Raw genomic sequence first — 17,673 nt, forward strand, 5'->3', positions numbered from 1 at the left:
AGGACACAAGATAACTGTTGTATAGGGTAAAGTGGGTGGGGTTTGTGTTGATGAAGTCACAGACCTATCTTCACTGCAAACCTTCCCAGTGTTTATCCCATAGCTAAGACCAAAGTGATGCATGTCTACCTGGGGGCAGGCAGAGGACATTTGTCCTCATCTCATTCACCTCTCCCCATTGGCATTTCCTAGTCAAAACTTTCTTGGTGATGACTGGTCACTGTTTACAGCCCCTCGTTTCTCTCCTCTATTAGAGTGGTTAGTCAGTCGCCTCAGCCCTACTAATAAAAATAAACCAGGTGATACTCTGGTTTCTCTTCAGATCATATAAATCTTTCACCTTTTACTAAAGATTCCTGTGGAGAGGAGCAACTTTGAGCTTTTAACTAAGTTTTTGAGGCTTTCCTTTAGCAGGGCTAGTATAAAGAAGAAGAAAACAAACAAACAAACAAACAAACAAACAAAATGACTGGGTGTGGTGGCTCACACCTGTAATCCCAGCAGTTTAGAAGGCTGAGGCAGGTGGATCACTTGAGGTCAGGAGTTCGAGACCAGCGTAACCAACATGGTAAAACCCCGTCACTACTAAAAAAGTACAAAAATTAGCCAGGCATGGTGGCACACACCTGTAGCTCCAGCTACTTGGGAGGCTGAACCAGGAGAATCACTTGAACCCTTGGGAGGCAGAGGTTGTGGTGAGCCAAGATCACAACACTGCACTCTAGCCTGGGAGACAGAGTGAGACTCCATCTGAAGAAAAAAAACAAAAGCGACAACACCACTACCCAGGTGAACCTGATAAAACCTGACGCAAAGTCCCTTCTATCGACCATCCAAGTTTCTCAGAGAGCTGCCCATAAGGCAGAAACCCGCATGTACGTCTGGCCTTGGAAAGAAGGCCCAAAAGCTGCTAGAACATTATGTTAGGAAATGTGCATGGGAGCATAGACCTTAAAAGTAATTAGACTGCAGGCTAGAAAATAATTTTAATGCAAAGTAGAAAGGATCAATCCACCTCGTCACTTTCCTTGCTCTCGCTCTGTCACCTCCTCTTTCCTGTGGCTCTGAGAAGGTGGGAGAAGCAGGCAGTATTTCCACAGCAGTTGTCCATATAGGAAAGTGTCTCCCCTATTGGTAGCTTGCTCCCAGATCTGGGGCAATGCTAGTGTCCTTTAGATCTGGGAGCAGACATGAAACAATAAAATAATTTACATGTGGTTCATTGCCTCTACTAATTCCATCTCTTCCTCCTTGTAGTCACAGGGCAGCTGCATCATCCTTGGACTCATGGGGACCCAAAGTTGCTTTTAAAGAACCTGCAAAATAAATGCATAATGGGGAAGAATGAACTTCTTAGGAGTGGCGGGGTAGAGAAGAGGGGAGAAGAGCCAGGGTCTTTGAAAGTATCTCCCTTCTGGCCTGAAAGGAGGAGGAGGAGGGGAAAGGTGAATTTGGGGAAGGAAGGCAGGAAACAAAAAATGTACCTTCTCTGCTGAGAGACTTTGTTTGCCATTATTCATGTTGATGTTCTTCATGGAGATAAGGGTGATGCGATCTTTCTCTCCATTGGCTGTGGAGCAGCTGGGGGAGGAAGGGTGTCTGGGTTAAAGAGAGGAGGAGGGCAGGGCAATGGAGAGTCAAGGAACTGTGAGGTTGTTGAGCCTTAGACCTTTGTCTCAAAAAATCTATATGTTGGTGGTGAATCATAATGAAATGAGAGTGTGCTTTGAAGACCAGAAGACTGCATTTAGTTATTTATTTAGAGATGGAGTCTCGCCTGTCGCCCAGGCTGGAGTGCAATGGCACGATCTCAGCTCACTGCAACCTCCACCTCCCCGGTTCAAGCGATTTTCCTGCCTCAGCCTCCTGAGTAGCTGGGATCACGAGCACGTGCCATCACACTCAGCTAATTTTTGTATTTTTTAGTAGAGACAAGATTTTACCATGTTGGCCAGGCTGGTCTTGAACTCCTGACCTCAAAGGATCTGGCCATCTTGGCCTCCCAAAGTGCTGGGATTACAGGTGTGAGCCACTGTGCCTGGCCAAGACTTGCATTTAAATTTTGGTGTTACTACCTACTACTTGTTTGATCCTTACCAAGTTAGTCTCTATTAAAGCCTCAATTTTATTTTTTTAGTTTTTATTGAGACAGGGTCTTGCTCTGTCACCCAGACTGGAGTGCTGTGACACAATCACAGCTCACTGCAGCCTTGACCTCCTGAGCTTACACAATCTACCTGCCTCAGCCTCCCAAAGTACTGAGATTACAGGCATGAGCCATCACATCCGCCAAAGCCTCAACTTTTTTTCCCCCCCGAGATGGAGTCTTGCTCTGTCACCCAGGCTGGAGTGCAGTGGCACTACCTCAGCTCATTGCAACCTCCGCCTCTGGGTTCAAGCAATTCTCCTGCCTCAGCCTCCCAAGTAGCTGGGATTACAGGGACCTGCCACCACACCCAGTTAATTTTTGTATTTTTAGTAGAGACTGGGTTTCACCATGTTTACCAGGCTGGTCTTGAACCCCTGACCTCATAATCCGCCCACCTTGGCCTCCCAAAGTGCTGGGATTACAGGCGTAAGCCACTGCGCCCGGCCTAAAGCCTCAGTTTTAAAAATGTATAATGAAGTAATGTCTTGGCTTACACCTATAATCCCAGCACTTTGGGAGGCTGAGGCAGAAGGATCACCTGAGACCAGGAGTTTGAGACCAGCCTGGGCAACATAGTGATATCCCATATCTATTTTAAAAATTAAAAATTAGCTGGACATGGTGGCACATGCCTGTAGTCCCAGCTACTTGACAGGCTGAGGTGGGAGGATCATTTGATCCCTGTTGGCATCATTGCAGTCCAGCCTGGGCAACAAAGCAAGCCTGTCCTTCAAAAAAAAAAAAAAAAGAAAGAAAACAAAAGAGGCTGGGCGTAGTGGCTAATGCCTGTAATCCCAGCACTTTGGGAGGTTGAGGTGGGTGGATCACAAGGTCAGGAGTTTGAGACCATCCTGGCCAACATGGGGAAACTGTGTCTCTACTAAAAATACAAAAATTAGCCGGGTGTGGTGGTGCATGCCTGTAGTCCCAGCTACTTGGGAGGCTGAGGTAGGAGAATCACTTGAACTTGGGAGGCGGAGGTTGCAGTGAGCTAAGATCGTGCCACTGTACTCCAGCCTGGGCAACAGAGCAAGACTCCATCTCAAAAAAAAAAAAAAAGTAATATATACCTTGAACGATTGCTATACAGATTTGAGATAATATTATAAAATATATACCATTGTGTTTGGCACATAATAGGTATTCAGTAAGTGGTTCCTAAGCTTAGAGAGAATGTCTTTTTGTATTAGAATCTGAATTCCTACACTTTTCATGATGGGGTTATAGAGGCTTAGCCCTTGGGTTGAAGAGTTTCAGTCCATCTCCTGTCATTTGATTATTCCTTTTCATGTCTGCCCCTGTCCTGCCCACCACAGCCCTGGCCTCAGGGGAGCCTGTCAGGATTGTATGTGTGTGGGATGTGTATGTGGTAATGAGGGGTGCATATGTGTGGTATGGGATATGTGGTGTGAGGTGTTGGGGGTGTGTGTGTGTGGTGTAATGCATGTGTGGTATGTGTGGTATGGGGTGTGTGTGTGGTATGCGGTGTGTGGGGTGTGTGTGTATGGTATGGGAGTGTTATGTATAGTGTATGTGATGTGTGGGGGAGTGTGTATGTGTGGTGTGTGTGGTGTGAGGTGTATGTGTGGTGTGTGTGGTGTGAGATGTATATGTTGTGTGTATGTATAATATGGGGTACGTGTGTGTTTTGTGTGGCATGTGGGTTTGTGGTGTGTGTGTGGTTTGGGTGGGTGTGTGGTGTGTGTGTAGTATGAGGTACAGGGTGTGTGTGTGTGTGATGTGTGTGTGGTTTGGGTGGGTGTGTGGTGTGTGTGTGTATAGTATGAGGTGTGTGGTGTGTGTGTAGTATAGGGTATGGGGTGTGTGTGTGTTGTGTGGTGTGGTGTGTGTGTATGGTATGGGGGGATGTGTGTGAAGTGTGGCTGTGTGGTGTATGTGTGTTGTTTGGGTGTGTATGTTGGGTATGGGGTGTGGGGTGTGTGATGTGGGTATGTGTAGTGGGGTATGGGATGTGTGGTGTGTGTGTGGTTTGGGTGGGTGTGTGGGGTATGTGTGTGGGGAGGGTGGGTGTGTATAGTATGGGTATAAGGGTGGGTATGGTGTGGGTGGGTGTGTAGGGTATAGGGTGTGGGGGTGTGTGTGTAGTATAGGATGTATGTATGTGGTGTGTATGTATAGTGTAGGGTGTGGGGGGGTGTGTTTGTGGTGTGGATGTGTGGGGTATGGGGCATGTTGTGCGTTTATGGTGTGTATGGGATATGTGTGTATAGTATAGGGTGTGTGTGTGGTGCATGGGGTGTATGTGGTGTGTGGGTGTGTGTGTAGTGTGGGGTATGGGATGTGTTGTGTGTTTGTGGTGTATGTGGGAGTGTGTGTATAGTATGGAGTGTGTGTGGTATGTGAATGTATGTGGGGGGTGTGTGTAGTGTATGGGTGTGTGTGAGTAGTGTGGGGTGTGGGATGTGTTGTGTGTGGTGTGTAGGAGTGTGTGTATATGATATGTGGGGTGTGTGGGTATATGTGTATAGTGTGGGGTGTGGGGTATGTGGTAGGTTTGTGGTGTGTGTGTGTGTGTGTGTGTGTATAGTGTGGGGTGTGTGTGGTGTGTGGTATGTGTGTGGAGTATGGTGTGTGGGGTATGAGGCCTGTGGTGTATTTGAGGTGTGTGTGTAGAGGGGTGTATAGTATGGGGTGTGTGTGGTTTGTGGGGTGTGTGTGGTAGGTGGGTATGTGTGTGGAGTGTGGGGTGTGGAGTGTGTGGTGTGTTTGTGGTATGTGTTGGGGGTGTGTATAGTATGGGGTGTGTGTGGTGTGTGATGTGTAGGGGATGTGTGGTGTGTGGGTGTGTGTGTAGTGTGGGGGGTGGGGGGTGTGGTATGTGGTGTGTTTGAAGTGTGTGTGAGGGTGGTGTGTACAGTATGAGATGTGTGTGGTGTGTGGTATGTGAGGTGCGTGTGAGATGTGTGGGTGTGTGTGTAGTGTGGGAATGTGGGGCATGTGGTATGTTTGAGGTGTGTGGGTGTGTGTGTATAGTATGGGGTATGTGTGGTGTGTGGGGTATATGGTGTGTTTGTGATGTGTGTGTGTGGTATGTGTATAATATGGGATATGTGTGTGGTGTGGGGTGTGTAGTGTGTGTGTGTAGTGGGGTGTGTGGTGTGTTTGAGGTGTGTGTGGGGTGTGTGTGTGTGGTGTGTGATGTATGGGGTGTGTGTGGTGTGTGTGGTGTGTGATGTATGGGGTGTGTGTGGTGTGTGTGATGTGTAGGGTGTGTGTGTGTGGTGTGTGGGTATGTGTCTGCAGTGGGGTGTGGGGTGTGTGGTGTGTCTGACGTGTGTGGGTTGGTGTGTGTGTGTGTGGTGTGAGTGGTGTGTGAGATGTGTGTCTAGTGGGATATGGGGCATGTGGTGTGTTTGAGGTGTGTGGGAGGTATGTATAACATGGGGTGTGTGTGTGATATGTATAATGTGTGTGGTGTGTGGTGTTTGGGTGTGTGTAGTGAGGTGTAGGGTGTGTGGTGGGTTTCAGGTGTGTGGGTGTGTGTGTGATGTGTATAATGCGTGTGGTGTGTGGTGTTTGGGTGTGTGTAGTGAGGTGTAGGGTGTGTGGTGGGTTTGAGGTGTGTGGGTGTGTGTGATGTGTATAATGTGTGTGGTGTGTGGTGTTTGGGTGTGTGTAGTGAGGTGTAGGGTGTGTGGTGGTTTTGAGGTGTGTGGGTGTGTGTGTGATGTGTGGGGGTGTGTGGTGTGTGGTGTGTGGGTGTGTGTAGTGAGGTGTAGGGTGTGTGTGTGATGTGTGGGGGTGTGTGGTGTGTGGTGTGTGGGTGTGTGTAGTGAGGTGTAGGGTGTGTGGTGGGTTTGAGGTGTGTGGGTGTGTGTGTGATGTGTGGGGGTGTGTGGTGTGTGGTGTGTGGGTGTGTGTAGTGAGGTGTAGGGTGTGTGGTGGGTTAGAGGTGTGTGGGTGTGTGTGTGATGTGTGGGGGTGTGTGGTGTGTGGTGTGTGGGTGTGTGTAGTGAGGTGTAGGGTGTGTGGTGGGTTTGAGGTGTGTGGGTGTGTGTGTGATGTGTGGGGGTGTGTGGTGTGTGGTGTGTGGGTGTGTGTAGTGAGGTGTAGGGTGTGTGGTGGGTTACAGGTGTGTGGGGGTGTGTGGTGTGTGGTGTGTGGGTGTGTGTAGTGAGGTGTAGAGTGTGTGGTGGGTTTGAGGTGAGTGGGTGTGTGTGTGATGTGTGGGGGTGTGTGGTGTGTAGTGTGTGGGTGTGTGTAGTGAGGTGTAGGGTGTGTGGTGGGTTTGAGGTGTGTGGGTGTGTGTGATGTGTATAATGTGTGTGGTGTGTGGTGTTTGGGTGTGTGTAGTGAGGTGTAGGGTGTGTGGTGGTTTTGAGGTGTGTGGGTGTGTGTGTGATGTGTGGGGGTGTGTGGTGTGTGGTGTGTGGGTGTGTGTAGTGAGGTGTAGGGTGTGTGTGTGATGTGTGGGGGTGTGTGGTGTGTGGTGTGTGGGTGTGTGTAGTGAGGTGTAGGGTGTGTGGTGGGTTTGAGGTGTGTGGGTGTGTGTGTGATGTGTGGGGGTGTGTGGTGTGTGGTGTGTGGGTGTGTGTAGTGAGGTGTAGGGTGTGTGGTGGGTTTCAGGTGTGTGGGTGTGTGTGTGATGTGTGGGGGTGTAGGTGTGTGCGTGTGGAAGGCGGGAAGTGTGAGTTCCCTCTGGGAGTTAGGATCTGGGTGTCAGATAGATGCTTCTGACGTTCTTACCTTTCAGACAGCCCTGAACTCCCAGGTTTCTGGGGATCTGTAAAAGCCAAAGGCACGGATTGGGGCTCACATGCTGTAACTCACAAGTCCAGCCTTCCTCTCAAAGCCCACCAGGGGACCCTCCCGCTCATGGAGAGGCACTCACGTGCCATTCCTTCCCCCAGATGCAGGCTGGTGTGAGCTGGGGCTCTAGCCCTGGGTCTGCCAGCAGAGGGGAAAAGGGTCCCTGAGGGCAGGGTACGCACCTTCAGACTCCTTGCTCTTCCGACACTTGAACCTCAGGCTGACCACACCGACTAGGACAATCACAACAACCACCAGGATGACAATGAAGCTGATAACACCTGAACAGAGAAAAGAATGGGGTGAAGGGGGCCAGTCGGGGTGACAAAACGGGGGCCAACAAGAGTCTGGCATTCCCTTCCCAGCTGAGTACTTTGTAGACAGGCTCCAGGAGCAAAGTGAGTTCCACTTCTCTGCTGCAGGTGAGCTCTCAGCCTGCCGCCCTCTCTCCATCCCCCCGAGAACATGGAACCCAGCACAACTAAGAAGAGTGGACTGGAGGGGCAGGAGCCCCCCTCCCACAAGGGTCTTCCTCATAAGCCAGAACCTCCTGGAACAAATGGGTGAAATTTGAACTTGCGTTTCCAGACCTAGAGTCCAGGTCAATTCCAGGGGTGGGGTTCCCTTCTATGTCCCACCTTCTCCTCCCGCTCTCACCAAATGCAGCCACAGTGAGCACAGTCTCTGACGTGGGGCTGGGCAGGATGGTCGCATCTTCCCTCATGCTCAGGCTCATGGTGGTTGAATTGGGGGGAACATTTTGAAATGTGTCTAAAATGGAGTGGGGTTGGGGCATCAGTGAAGGGGACTGACACAGCCTATCAGAGAGAGCTAGCTTCCCTCCCGCTTCCCCCTAGGTTAGGACCGGACGTTATGCTGCAGAGCTATGAGGTCAGACTGGGCAAAATAGAGCTGTCTGTGTTGTGCCAGGGTTGAGGTGGGAGGAACGTTTCTGCTCAGGCAAGGCTCCAGCAAACTAGGCTGCCTGTTAAGGGCAAAGGTTTCCGACTCTCTTAAAAAGTGCTATGCTGGCCTGGTGCAGTGGCTCATGCCTGTAATCCCAGTACCTTGGGCAGCTGAGACAGGTGGATCACTTGAAGTCAGGAGTTTGAGACCAGCCTGGCCAAAATGGTAAAACCCCATCTCTCCTAAAAATTTAAAAAAAAAAAAAAAAAAATCGGGCACAGTGGCTCACGCCTGTAATCCCAACACTTTGGGAGGCCAAGGTGGGCAGACCATGAGGTCAGGAGTTCGAGACCAACCTGGCAATATGGTGAAATCCCATCTCTACTAAAAATACACAATTACCCAGGCATGGTGATGTGTGCCTGTAGTCCCAGCTAGCCAGGTGACTGAGGCAGGAGAATTGCTTGAACCCGGGAGGCAGGGATTGCAGTGAGGCAAGATTGTGCCACTGCACTCCAGTCTGAGTGACAGAGCAAGACTCTGTCTCAAAACAAAACAAAACAAAAAAACTAGCTAGGCCTGATGGCACATGCCTGTAATCCCAGCTACTCAGGAGGCAGAGGTTGCAGAGAGCCGGGATCGCACCACTGCAGTCCAGCCTGGATGACAGAACAAGACTCCTTCTCAACAACAAAAAAGGTGCTATGTCACCTGTGTCTTCCCTCCTCAACGCATCATACTTCAGGCCCAATTGCTGTTCCACTTCCTTATCCCTCCTCACTCCCCCTTCCCAAATAAGTCTGGGAGAATAAAAAATCTGAGAGCCAAGAGATAAGATGAGAGAAAGGGTCACAGACATCTCCTGCCCACTGCTCTTCAGGGTGAGCGCAGCAGGACATACCTCTGCTTGTGCCTCCGCCTCTTCCACTGCTGGGGACACCTGTGCCTGCACCATGAAACAGCATGACCAAGATGGGGGCATCCCCCAGCAGCTCTTCTCCCTTGCTGCTAAGCAAAGGCCCATCTTCCCTGCCTGAGAGGACTCTAGCCCTTTCCCGGCCTTTTCTGCCTTCCTTTTCCTTCATTTTGGGGTATCCTTCCCCTCCCTCTCCTCTCTGGCTATGCCTTTCTCAGTCTCAAGTCTAAGCTCCTTTTACCTTCATTGTGACCAGGCCCAAGTTTCTGCCTCTATGCCCCACCAAGCCTCTTTCTTTCCTGAGCCAGGGTGCCACTGATGTCGGTCCTGACCCCTGTGGCCTCCTGAAGAGGGCAGAAGGAACCCATCCAGATGGAACCCAGTGTTTTTCACCGCTGCCCCTCGCCTTGGGCACTCAACAAGTCCTGATGTGTGCATCTGTGGCTTGGCCCAAGTTAGGCCCAGCCAGGTCAGGAAGAGCCCATCCGCAGTGCCTGCCCTCGGTGTCACAGGTTTACTGGGTGCCATGGGGGCCTGCGCAGCCTTCTTTGGAGCTGCTGTGAATGAGGAAGCACATGTGGGCCTGCTCAGGGCCTTGGCCGGCCTGTGCACCGGGAGGGCTCTTCAGTCCAAAATCTTCCTCTTCTTTCCTGCTTCCAGTTCCAGAAGGGGCCATTCTCTTGTTCACCTCTGGGCAGTTCCCTCTGCCTGGAATAAGACCCGCTACCCTCCATCCCACAGCCTCCAGGTGCTCAGCTGACCCCTTCTCAGCTTGGCTTCAGAAGCCGCTTCTGGGAGTCATCCCTGGCCCCCAAGTCCAAAGTGACTGACATGTGCCTGGGCTCCCACACTTCTGCTTGTGCCCACCGCAGCCCTTCTCACCCTGCATGTCATCATCAATGTGAGGTTCTGTTTCCTTGTCTGTTCCCCCTCGCCCCGGTCTATATTCTCTTTTAGAGCAGAAACTGTGTCGGGGTCTTCACTGGGCCCTCCCTGGATGGCGTTTGCAGTCTGAATGACACAGTACCTGGCGTACCGGTGCTGGCCAGATGGCTTGGGCTGTTAGCCTCTGAGGAAGGGATGTATCCTGCAAGGACAGAAGCAGTTGGTGAGTGGGAGGTAGGGCAAGTTTAGTGACACCACACTCCCTCGCCCATCCAAGAACCCCTGGGCTCCAAGCAGGTCTGAATGAATGGATGTGGGGCAGGAGCCGGGACCTCAGTAACCGCACTCACTCACCTGGGTTGGAAGAAACTGGCTCTGTGGTAGGACTTAGACTGCCGAGGCCTCCTGAAACAGATCATCTGAGGCTGAGGGGTGCACGGCCTTCTACTGTTCCATCTCCCTCTCTTCTTCCCTAGATCTGTGTGTCTTTCTCCCTACCCCATTCCCCACCCCTCACTCCCAACCATTCACCTCTTTTTTCTTTCAAGGCACATTAGACTCGGCCAGGCTGAAAAAAAAAATTCTTAGATGAGCTCAGCTTTGGTGAGTCCTGAGAGCTCCTGCTCCAGCCACAGTCCCAGCCCCCTGAGGTTAAGGCTAAATTGGCATAGAGCTCCTCTCACCCTTCCTAAGTTCCTAGGCCTACACGCTGGAGTAGAGCCATGTTTGGTCTTACCCTGAGAGCTAGAGGTCTGGGTTGCTGTGGGCTGGGAGCTGTGGCCTGCAAGAGAAAGCAAAACACATAGCTTGGTAAGTCCCCTGCCTAGCACAGAGCCTAGAGAGGAACCCTCAGAAAGCCTTCTGGCCCAGCCTGGGCAACATAGCAAGACCCTGTCTCTTTAAAAAGGTTTTTTTTTGTTTTGTTTTTTTAATTCTTCAGGCATAGTAGTGCACACCTGGAGTCCTATCTACTCAGGAGGCTGAGGTGGGAGGATTGTTTGAGCCCAGAAGGGTGAGGCTGGCTTCAGCAAGCTATGATTGCACCACTGCACTCCAGCCTGGGCAACAGACAGAGACCCTATCTCAACAAAAGAAAAGAAAAGAAAACACTGTCCAGGTGCGGCGGTTCAGGCCTGTAATCTCAGCACTTAGGGAGGCCAAGGTGGGTGGATCACGTGAGGTCAGGAGTTCAAGACTAGCCCGGCCAACATGGTGAAACCCTGCCTCTACTAAAAATACAAAAATTAGCTGGCCTGATGGTGCACACTTGTAATACCAGCTGCTTGGGAGGCTGAGAAATGAGAATCACTTGAACCCGGGAGGTGGAGGTTGCAGTGAGCTGAGATCGTGCCATTGCACTCCAGCCTGGGCGACAAAGTGAGACTCCATCCCTCAAAAAAAAAAAAAGAAAAGAAAACAGAAAAAACCCTTTTGGCTTTCTAAGCCTACCATGCTAGAAGGCAGACACACTAGGCAGAGTGCTAAAGGGTGCGGGCTGTGGCTCACGGTGCTGGCTTCCTCCGAGACTGTGACTCAATAGCAACATCACCATCACCTCATGGCTCAGGGTCCCGAAGTCCTTCCCTGTCTCTTCAATCTAACATGGGCATTTTACCAACGTGATGCAGGGTCAGGGGAAGGTTATTTTAAACTAGTGACATTTCTAAGGAAGGACAGAGGACCTGCCACACCTTGACAAGGAAGGGCCCAGGACTCCAGGTCCGTAGGCTAATGTTTACCCTAAGCTACTGTCCTGCCCCCAGGGAAGGGGCTGAGAGATGGGAAGGTGAGTGAGATGGGGATGGGGATTAGGGCTTGTATCTTGGCTGGAGGTAGGGGCCTGTGCAGGAAGTAAGTTCTGAGGTATATATAGGAGGCAGGGAAGCTCTAGCATGAGCAACCCATTCACTTTTACAGGCAGAGGATACATAGGACATGGTTGTTATTGACCAAACCCAGAGAGGGGTCAGTCACCAAGAGTCCCCAGCCAGAAGCCCTCAGTGGCTTTTTTGTATGTACAAGTGTGTCTGCGGGGCTCTGTGCAAAAGTGAGTGCATGCTCATGTGCCCCTGTGTGTGTCCTGCTGTGTATGTGGAACCTGAAAGGTCAGGTTGTATTTGCTCATTTTCCACAATGAAATCATTCTTGAAACCTGTGAACAATGTGAAAGGAAAACAACGTGGGGAAGTGGAGCCGCCCAACTGGGTTCCCGTCCCTCTGTTTGAGTGGGAACTGAAGCCCCTGGCCTGGCTCTGCTGCTCCCTTGGCCTCTCAACATCAGGGGAGCATTCAGCCCAGGCCTGGGTGGACAGAGGCGGCTGGGTGCCAGGGGTCCACCCCTGCCTGTAGCAGCCTGCTGCTGTGCTTATTTTCCTTAAGCCACTGCCTTCCTCCATGGGGCTATCATTTGGATAGTGTAGAATTAATTGTTTCCAAGTGTAAAATTACCAAACCCTGGGCCATGTTTTTCTAGATCACCATTTCTGAGAGTCCCATTCCCTTGTTGCGGGGAGGAGGATGGTCAAGAGGGGAGTTAAAATTTACAGGAAGCCCAGGCTAGAGAAAACCCTTTCTAGCTGGGGATGACCCTGGGAGAATCTTTTTAACCCAAGGCATGACCTGAAAACATCTATCAGTTACTAATCCAGCATATCTAATGTACTTTTTTTTTCTTTTTTTGAGACAGTTTCTCTCTTGGTCACCCAGGCTGGAGTGCAGTGGCACGATCTCAGCTCACTGCAACCTCCGCCTCCTGGGCTCAAGGGATTCTCCTGCCTCAGCCTCCTGAGTAGCTGGGATTACAGGCGCCTGCCACCATGCCCGGCTAATTTTTATATTTTTAATAGAGATGGGGTTTCACCATGTTGGCCAGGCTGGTCTCAAACTCCTGACCTCAGGTGATCCATCCGCCTCAGCCTCCCAAAGTGCTGGGATTACAGGCGTGAGCCACCATGCCCGGCCTAATGTACTATCTAAATGCTGTAAGGTTATAACTTAATTTTTGGTGGGAAGGCACAAGGAACTGCCCTTCTGCATTTATCTAGAAAGAAAACTATTCAGTGGCTTAGGAGGAGTTCCAAAGTCACAAGCTTCAAGACCCACTAGCCTGCTCTTTCCTTGCCTCTTGCCCCTCCCACTACCCAAACTTCTTGTCACCAACAAAGATTCCTCTGTGAGTAGGGGAGGGACTTAGCGAGCATCTGTGTCTACAGCAGAGGGTGTCTCTGACCACGGGGCCTGCAGACGCCCAAAGAGCTCTAGCCACAGGAATTTCTGATTTCCCTGGTTTCCCCTCTCTAATCCTGTCTGCGTTATCCCCTTCTAGTCTATCTCCACACGCACCCCTCCCCATTTTCCTCAGAAGCATAGTTTAGTAGTTAAAATCGTGGGTGTTAATGGAGCCCGGCAAGCCTGAGTTCAAGTCCTGGCATTGTTGCTGTCTGGCCTAGGACTCAGTTTTCTTTCAAGTGCAAGTGACCAGCCTGGGCAACATGGTAAAACCTTGCTCTTCAAAAAAATACAAAAATTAGCCAGGTGTGGTGGCTTGTGCCTGTAGCCCCCAGCTACACAGGAGGCTAAGGCAGGAGGATTGCTTGAGCCCAGGAGGTCAAGGCTGCAGTGAGCCATGATCACGCCACTGCACTCTGGCCTGGGCAGTGGAGCGACCCTGTCTCAAAAATAACTAAGTAAAATGCAAGTGGTATTAGTACCTCGCAAATTGTTATGAGGGAAGGAAAATGCATATGAAGCACTTAACGCAGTACCTGACAAGCTCAATGAAGACCAGACGCTTTTGTTTTTGCCCCATTCTCTCAAATCCTCCAGGTCTCAAGTCTGCCCTGCCTCTGAGTATCCATAGTCAAGTCCCTTTATGGGCCTGAATGTGCTCAGGATTCCTCAGTCCCTCAAGATGAAGGAGCCAGGAAGTGCTCTGCACACTTCAGGATGAGAGGTTAGGAAACTCAGGGGGGCAGTGATAGCGGCTTAGGTAGAGCTGACACAGGGCATTTGAGAGCCCTGGCACTTGCCTGGAGAAAACAGTGTGTAGGGAGGCTGGGAAAAGTCTAGGCCTGTGGAAATGCCACCTCATGAGCCTCACCTGCAGTTTCCACAACAGCCTAGACCCCCAGCCCGAGAACTGTGACTCTGTCATGGAGGGGGTAGAAGGGGATGGAGACAATCAGAGTTTTGTCCTCCAGCCCATGGGCTTTTAGAGAAATGCCTGACCTCTCCAGGAGGCAGTGTTCTGGTACTCAGGCCTCTTACCCACCACCGATGGGGGGCCACCACCCCTCCCCATCCGAACCCTCTTGCGCACTCTTTCTGCTGCTTTGAGCACAGAGGACTTGTAGAGGGTGAGGTGGGGGCAGGGCAGAGATGGTCAAAGGGAAGTTGCTGCCCTGTGAGTCAAAATGTCCTGGACTCATCATGATTCCCAGCAACTGCTCCCTGATGCCAGGACCCCTATGAGTGGCTTCACAACTCATTGGCTGGCAGAGCCTGTCGGAGAGGTGCCGTTTCCGTGTAGCCTCCTCTGGAGGTCATCTCCTCTAGCCCCTGGATGTGAGAATGTTATGCACATCCTCCTTGGTGAACAGTTCTTTGTGTCTAACCTGAGTCCCTCTTGCTGTGATTTAAGTTTAAAATCAACATTTGGAATTCCTAGGCTGCTACTTCTCATGTGAAAGGAGAGAACAGATTCCCTGTGAAGCCCAAGGTGCAGAGGATTTGTCTTAGAACAGTTGATAGAGTGGCCGTCGTCAGCCCTTCCCGAAGATCAGAGGATGAGCGTCATGAATAGCCTGAGCACATCCTAGAAGAAGCTTTGGGCCTGGGTCTCGCACGAACACAGCTCCCTCCCACGATTCAGGAGGCCAGCCTCTATGGGGAGCCCAGCTCCCCCAGGGCAATTTCCCACAAGAGGGTTTAACCATAGCTCCATTTACCCCTGCCTGGTAATCAGGACCCCCAATCCAACTGATCCCCTTCATGAAAAGGCTCTGGAATTTCCCCTGGGCACAGTCCCTGGATGGAAAGCATGTGTATTCTGAGAAAGGGACTGACGCCTAGAATGGCCAGCTGCGGAGAGGAATTGCTGTGGAAAAGTGGCAGGCGCCTCTTACCTCGGAACAGGAGGAAGCCCAGGATCACCCAGCACAGCTGCATGGCTCCTGCGGTGCCCATGTCAGCTGGATATGTGGCGGGCAGGCAGCAGCTCAGTGGAGGCTCTGTCCATAGTGGAGAAGAGAGAGGGAGAGCTGGGGCGGGGTGGGGGTGGGGACTGGCTCTCCAGGAGCTTCCTGTCAAAAGAATAGAAGGAAACACATTGGGACCAGCTCCAGGGGCCCTGCTCAGCCATGTCCAGATGAGGATGTGAGGCTGCAGCAGCAACTGTGCCTGCCCAGCGTGGCCTCTAGTGCCTATGCACAATGATCAACCATGGTAACCTGGCCCCATCCCCATTCTCTTCCCTTCTGAGGGATCCATCAGGTTCCACCACAGACCGCCTGGGGTTTTTTCTGGAATCTAACACCAATCCCGCCCAGTACCGTTTCAGACCAGGTTCTTCTTTCCCATGATTCAGCCTGGAAGCCCAGCCCACCAGCCGCCCATGCTCCCTGGACTCTGAATTCTCCACATTCCTCTCCCTCCTCAGGGATCCCAATGCAGATAGGACTCCCTACATCTTTCAGAGAGGCCCAACATGCATGATTATTATTCCTTTTTTACTTTTTTAAAGAGATTGGGTCTTGCTATATTGCCCAGTCTGTACTCAAACTCCTGGGTTCAAGTGATCCTCCTGCCTCAGCCTCACAAGTAGCTGGGACTTCAGGCATGTGCCACCATGCCTGGTATTGTTGTTATTAATAGAAAAGCAAGAGTACCTATTTGAAACACTCCTCCCTCTGCACCCTCACTGGGGTGAGGTGTCCCCTGTCCTCAGCATCTGGCAGCACTCATCCTTATCCCAGGATTCTCTTTCTTACAGACTACAAGCCAGCATTGTGACTTTTTTCAGTATTCCTTGGACCTGGCACAATGCCTGCCACATAGTAGGTCCTCAGCACATATTTACTGAACTAAACTCAAAAGATTTAAGGTCAGGGCTGCACAGTGGCTCATGCCAACAATCCAGCATTTTGAGAGGTTGAGGCAGAGGATTTCTTGAGGCCAGGAGTTTGAGACCAGACTAGGCAACACAGCAAGACCCTGTCTCTACAAAAAAAAAAAAAAAATTAATTAGCCAGGCATGGTGGTGCATGCCTGTAGTCCTAGCTACTCATGAGGCTAAGGTGAGAGGACCTCCTGAGCCCAAGAGTTCAAGGCTGCAGTGAGCTATGATCAGAGTGAGACCCCATCACTGAAATTAAAAAAAAAAAGATTCGAAAGCAGAGGAATGTTATAAACAATCTTACCTCCTTAATATTTATTACATTATTGTTATTAATTTCCTTCCAGTCTATTTGCCTTCCAGTCTTTGACAATATGCATATACATATACAATCATTTATATGATTGGTATCCTTTTTTCTTTCCTTTTTTTTTTTTTTTTTGAGACAGAGTCTCTCACTGTTACCCATACTGGAGTGCAGTGCAGTGCAAAATCTCTGCTCACTGCAGCCTCCGCCTCCCGGGTTCAAGCCATTTTCATGCCTCAACCTCCAGCGCAGCTGGGACTGCAGGCTCATGCCACCAAGTCTGGCTAATTTTTGTATTTTTAGTAGAGACAGAGTTTCACCATGTTGGCCAGGCTGGCCTCGAACTCCTGACCTCAAATGATCCTCCTGCGTTGGTCTCCCAAAGTGCTGGGATTACAGGCATGAGCCACCATGCCTAGCCCTTTTTTCTTTATTTTTTAAATATTTTATTATGAAGCAGTCACAAGAAAAGTTGGAAGTACATTACACAGAACCTTTTTCCCTGAACTGTTTCAGAGTAAATTGTCAACAGGATGCCCCATCACCCCGAATAGTTTAGTGTGTATTTCCTACAAGGGACAGTCTCCTACATAATCACAATACAGCCATCAAAATTAGGAAATTAACATAAATATATTAATATCATCTAATCTTCAGATCCTATTCAAATTTTGGCAGTTGTTTCAATAATGTTCTTTATAGCAAAAGGATCCTGTCCAGAATTACTCATTGAAAGTCTCTTCAGTCTCCTTCAATCTGGAATACCTCAGCCTTTCCTTGATTTTCATGACCTAAACATTTTTGAAGGTTATAGTCCAGTTATTTTATAGAAGGTCTCTTAATTTTGGTTTCTCTGATGTTTCCTCATGATAAGATTTAGGTTATCTATCTTGGCAGTGACGTCGAAGAAGCAATGTTGAGCCCCTCTCTTTGCATCCTATCAAATAATGCAAGATTTTTTTCCTTTTTTTTAAGAGACAGAGTCTCAGGGCTGGGTGTGATGGCTCACGCCTGTAATCCAGCACTTTAGGAGGCCAGGGAGGGAGGATTGCTTGAGCTCAGGAGTTTGAGACGAGCCTGGGCAACATGGCAAAACCCTGTCTCTGCTAAAAATAGAAAAATTAGCTAGGTTTGGCCATACCTGCCTGTAGTCCCAGCTACTCAGGAGGCTGGGATGGGGAGGATGGCTTGAACCTGGGAGGCAGAGGTTGCGGTGAGCCAAGATTGTGCCACTGCACTCCAGTCTGGATGACAGAGCCAGACCCTGACTCAAAAGAGAAAAAAAAGAGAGAAGGTTCTGGCTCTGTCACCCAGACTGGAGTGCAATGGCGCAATCTCACCTCACTGAAGCCTTGAACTCCTGGGCTCAAGTGACCCTCCTGCCTCAGCCTCCTGAATTGTTGGGATTACAGGCATGAGCCACAATGCTTGGCTCAATTTTTTTTTTTTTTTTTCTGCGATGGAGTCTCATTCTGTCACCCAGGCTGGAGTGCAGTGGCATGATCTCAGCTCACTGCAACCTCCGCCTCTCAGGCTCAAGCAATTCTCCTGCCTCAGCCTCCTAAGTAGCTAGGATTGCAGGTGTACACCATCATGCCTGGCTAATTTTTGTGTTTTTAGTAGAGATG

The 17,673-nt window shown here is 50.3% G+C and overlaps 1 protein-coding gene and 1 non-coding gene across 12 annotated transcripts; one reads left to right on the top strand and one right to left on the bottom strand.

The window, feature by feature from the left end:
- The first annotated feature begins 302 nt into the window (after positions 1 to 302).
- Positions 303 to 418, top strand: LOC123574340 (U5 spliceosomal RNA). The gene has a single exon (XR_006699208.1). It is a non-coding gene; the product is annotated as a U5 spliceosomal RNA (small nuclear RNA).
- A 549-nt stretch (positions 419 to 967) lies between these two features.
- On the bottom strand, positions 968 to 14,882 carry ECSCR (endothelial cell surface expressed chemotaxis and apoptosis regulator). Of its 11 annotated transcripts, none has more exons than XR_012414158.1 (11): positions 14,750 to 14,882; positions 10,363 to 10,407; positions 9,981 to 10,031; positions 9,769 to 9,828; positions 8,727 to 8,771; positions 7,987 to 8,067; positions 7,558 to 7,690; positions 7,102 to 7,200; positions 6,857 to 6,893; positions 1,485 to 1,581; positions 968 to 1,316 (listed from the first exon to the last, which is right to left on the bottom strand). XR_012414158.1 is itself a non-coding variant. In XM_065546840.2 (11 exons), exons 1-11 carry the CDS (start codon positions 14,808 to 14,810, stop codon positions 1,308 to 1,310), a joined length of 699 nt encoding a protein of 232 aa, XP_065402912.1. In that variant the 5' UTR covers positions 14,811 to 14,882; the 3' UTR covers positions 968 to 1,307. The 11 variants fall into 11 exon arrangements, 8 of the variants coding, with proteins under 8 accessions (XP_065402912.1, XP_065402913.1, XP_005557990.2 ...); XM_065546840.2 differs by having other exon boundaries at positions 7,577 to 7,690; XR_012414159.1 differs by lacking the exon at positions 7,987 to 8,067.
- Between the last annotated feature and the right edge of the window lie 2,791 nt (positions 14,883 to 17,673).

This window comes from Macaca fascicularis, chromosome 6 (genome assembly GCF_037993035.2).
Source record: "Macaca fascicularis isolate 582-1 chromosome 6, T2T-MFA8v1.1".
Lineage (NCBI taxonomy): Eukaryota > Metazoa > Chordata > Mammalia > Primates > Cercopithecidae > Macaca > Macaca fascicularis.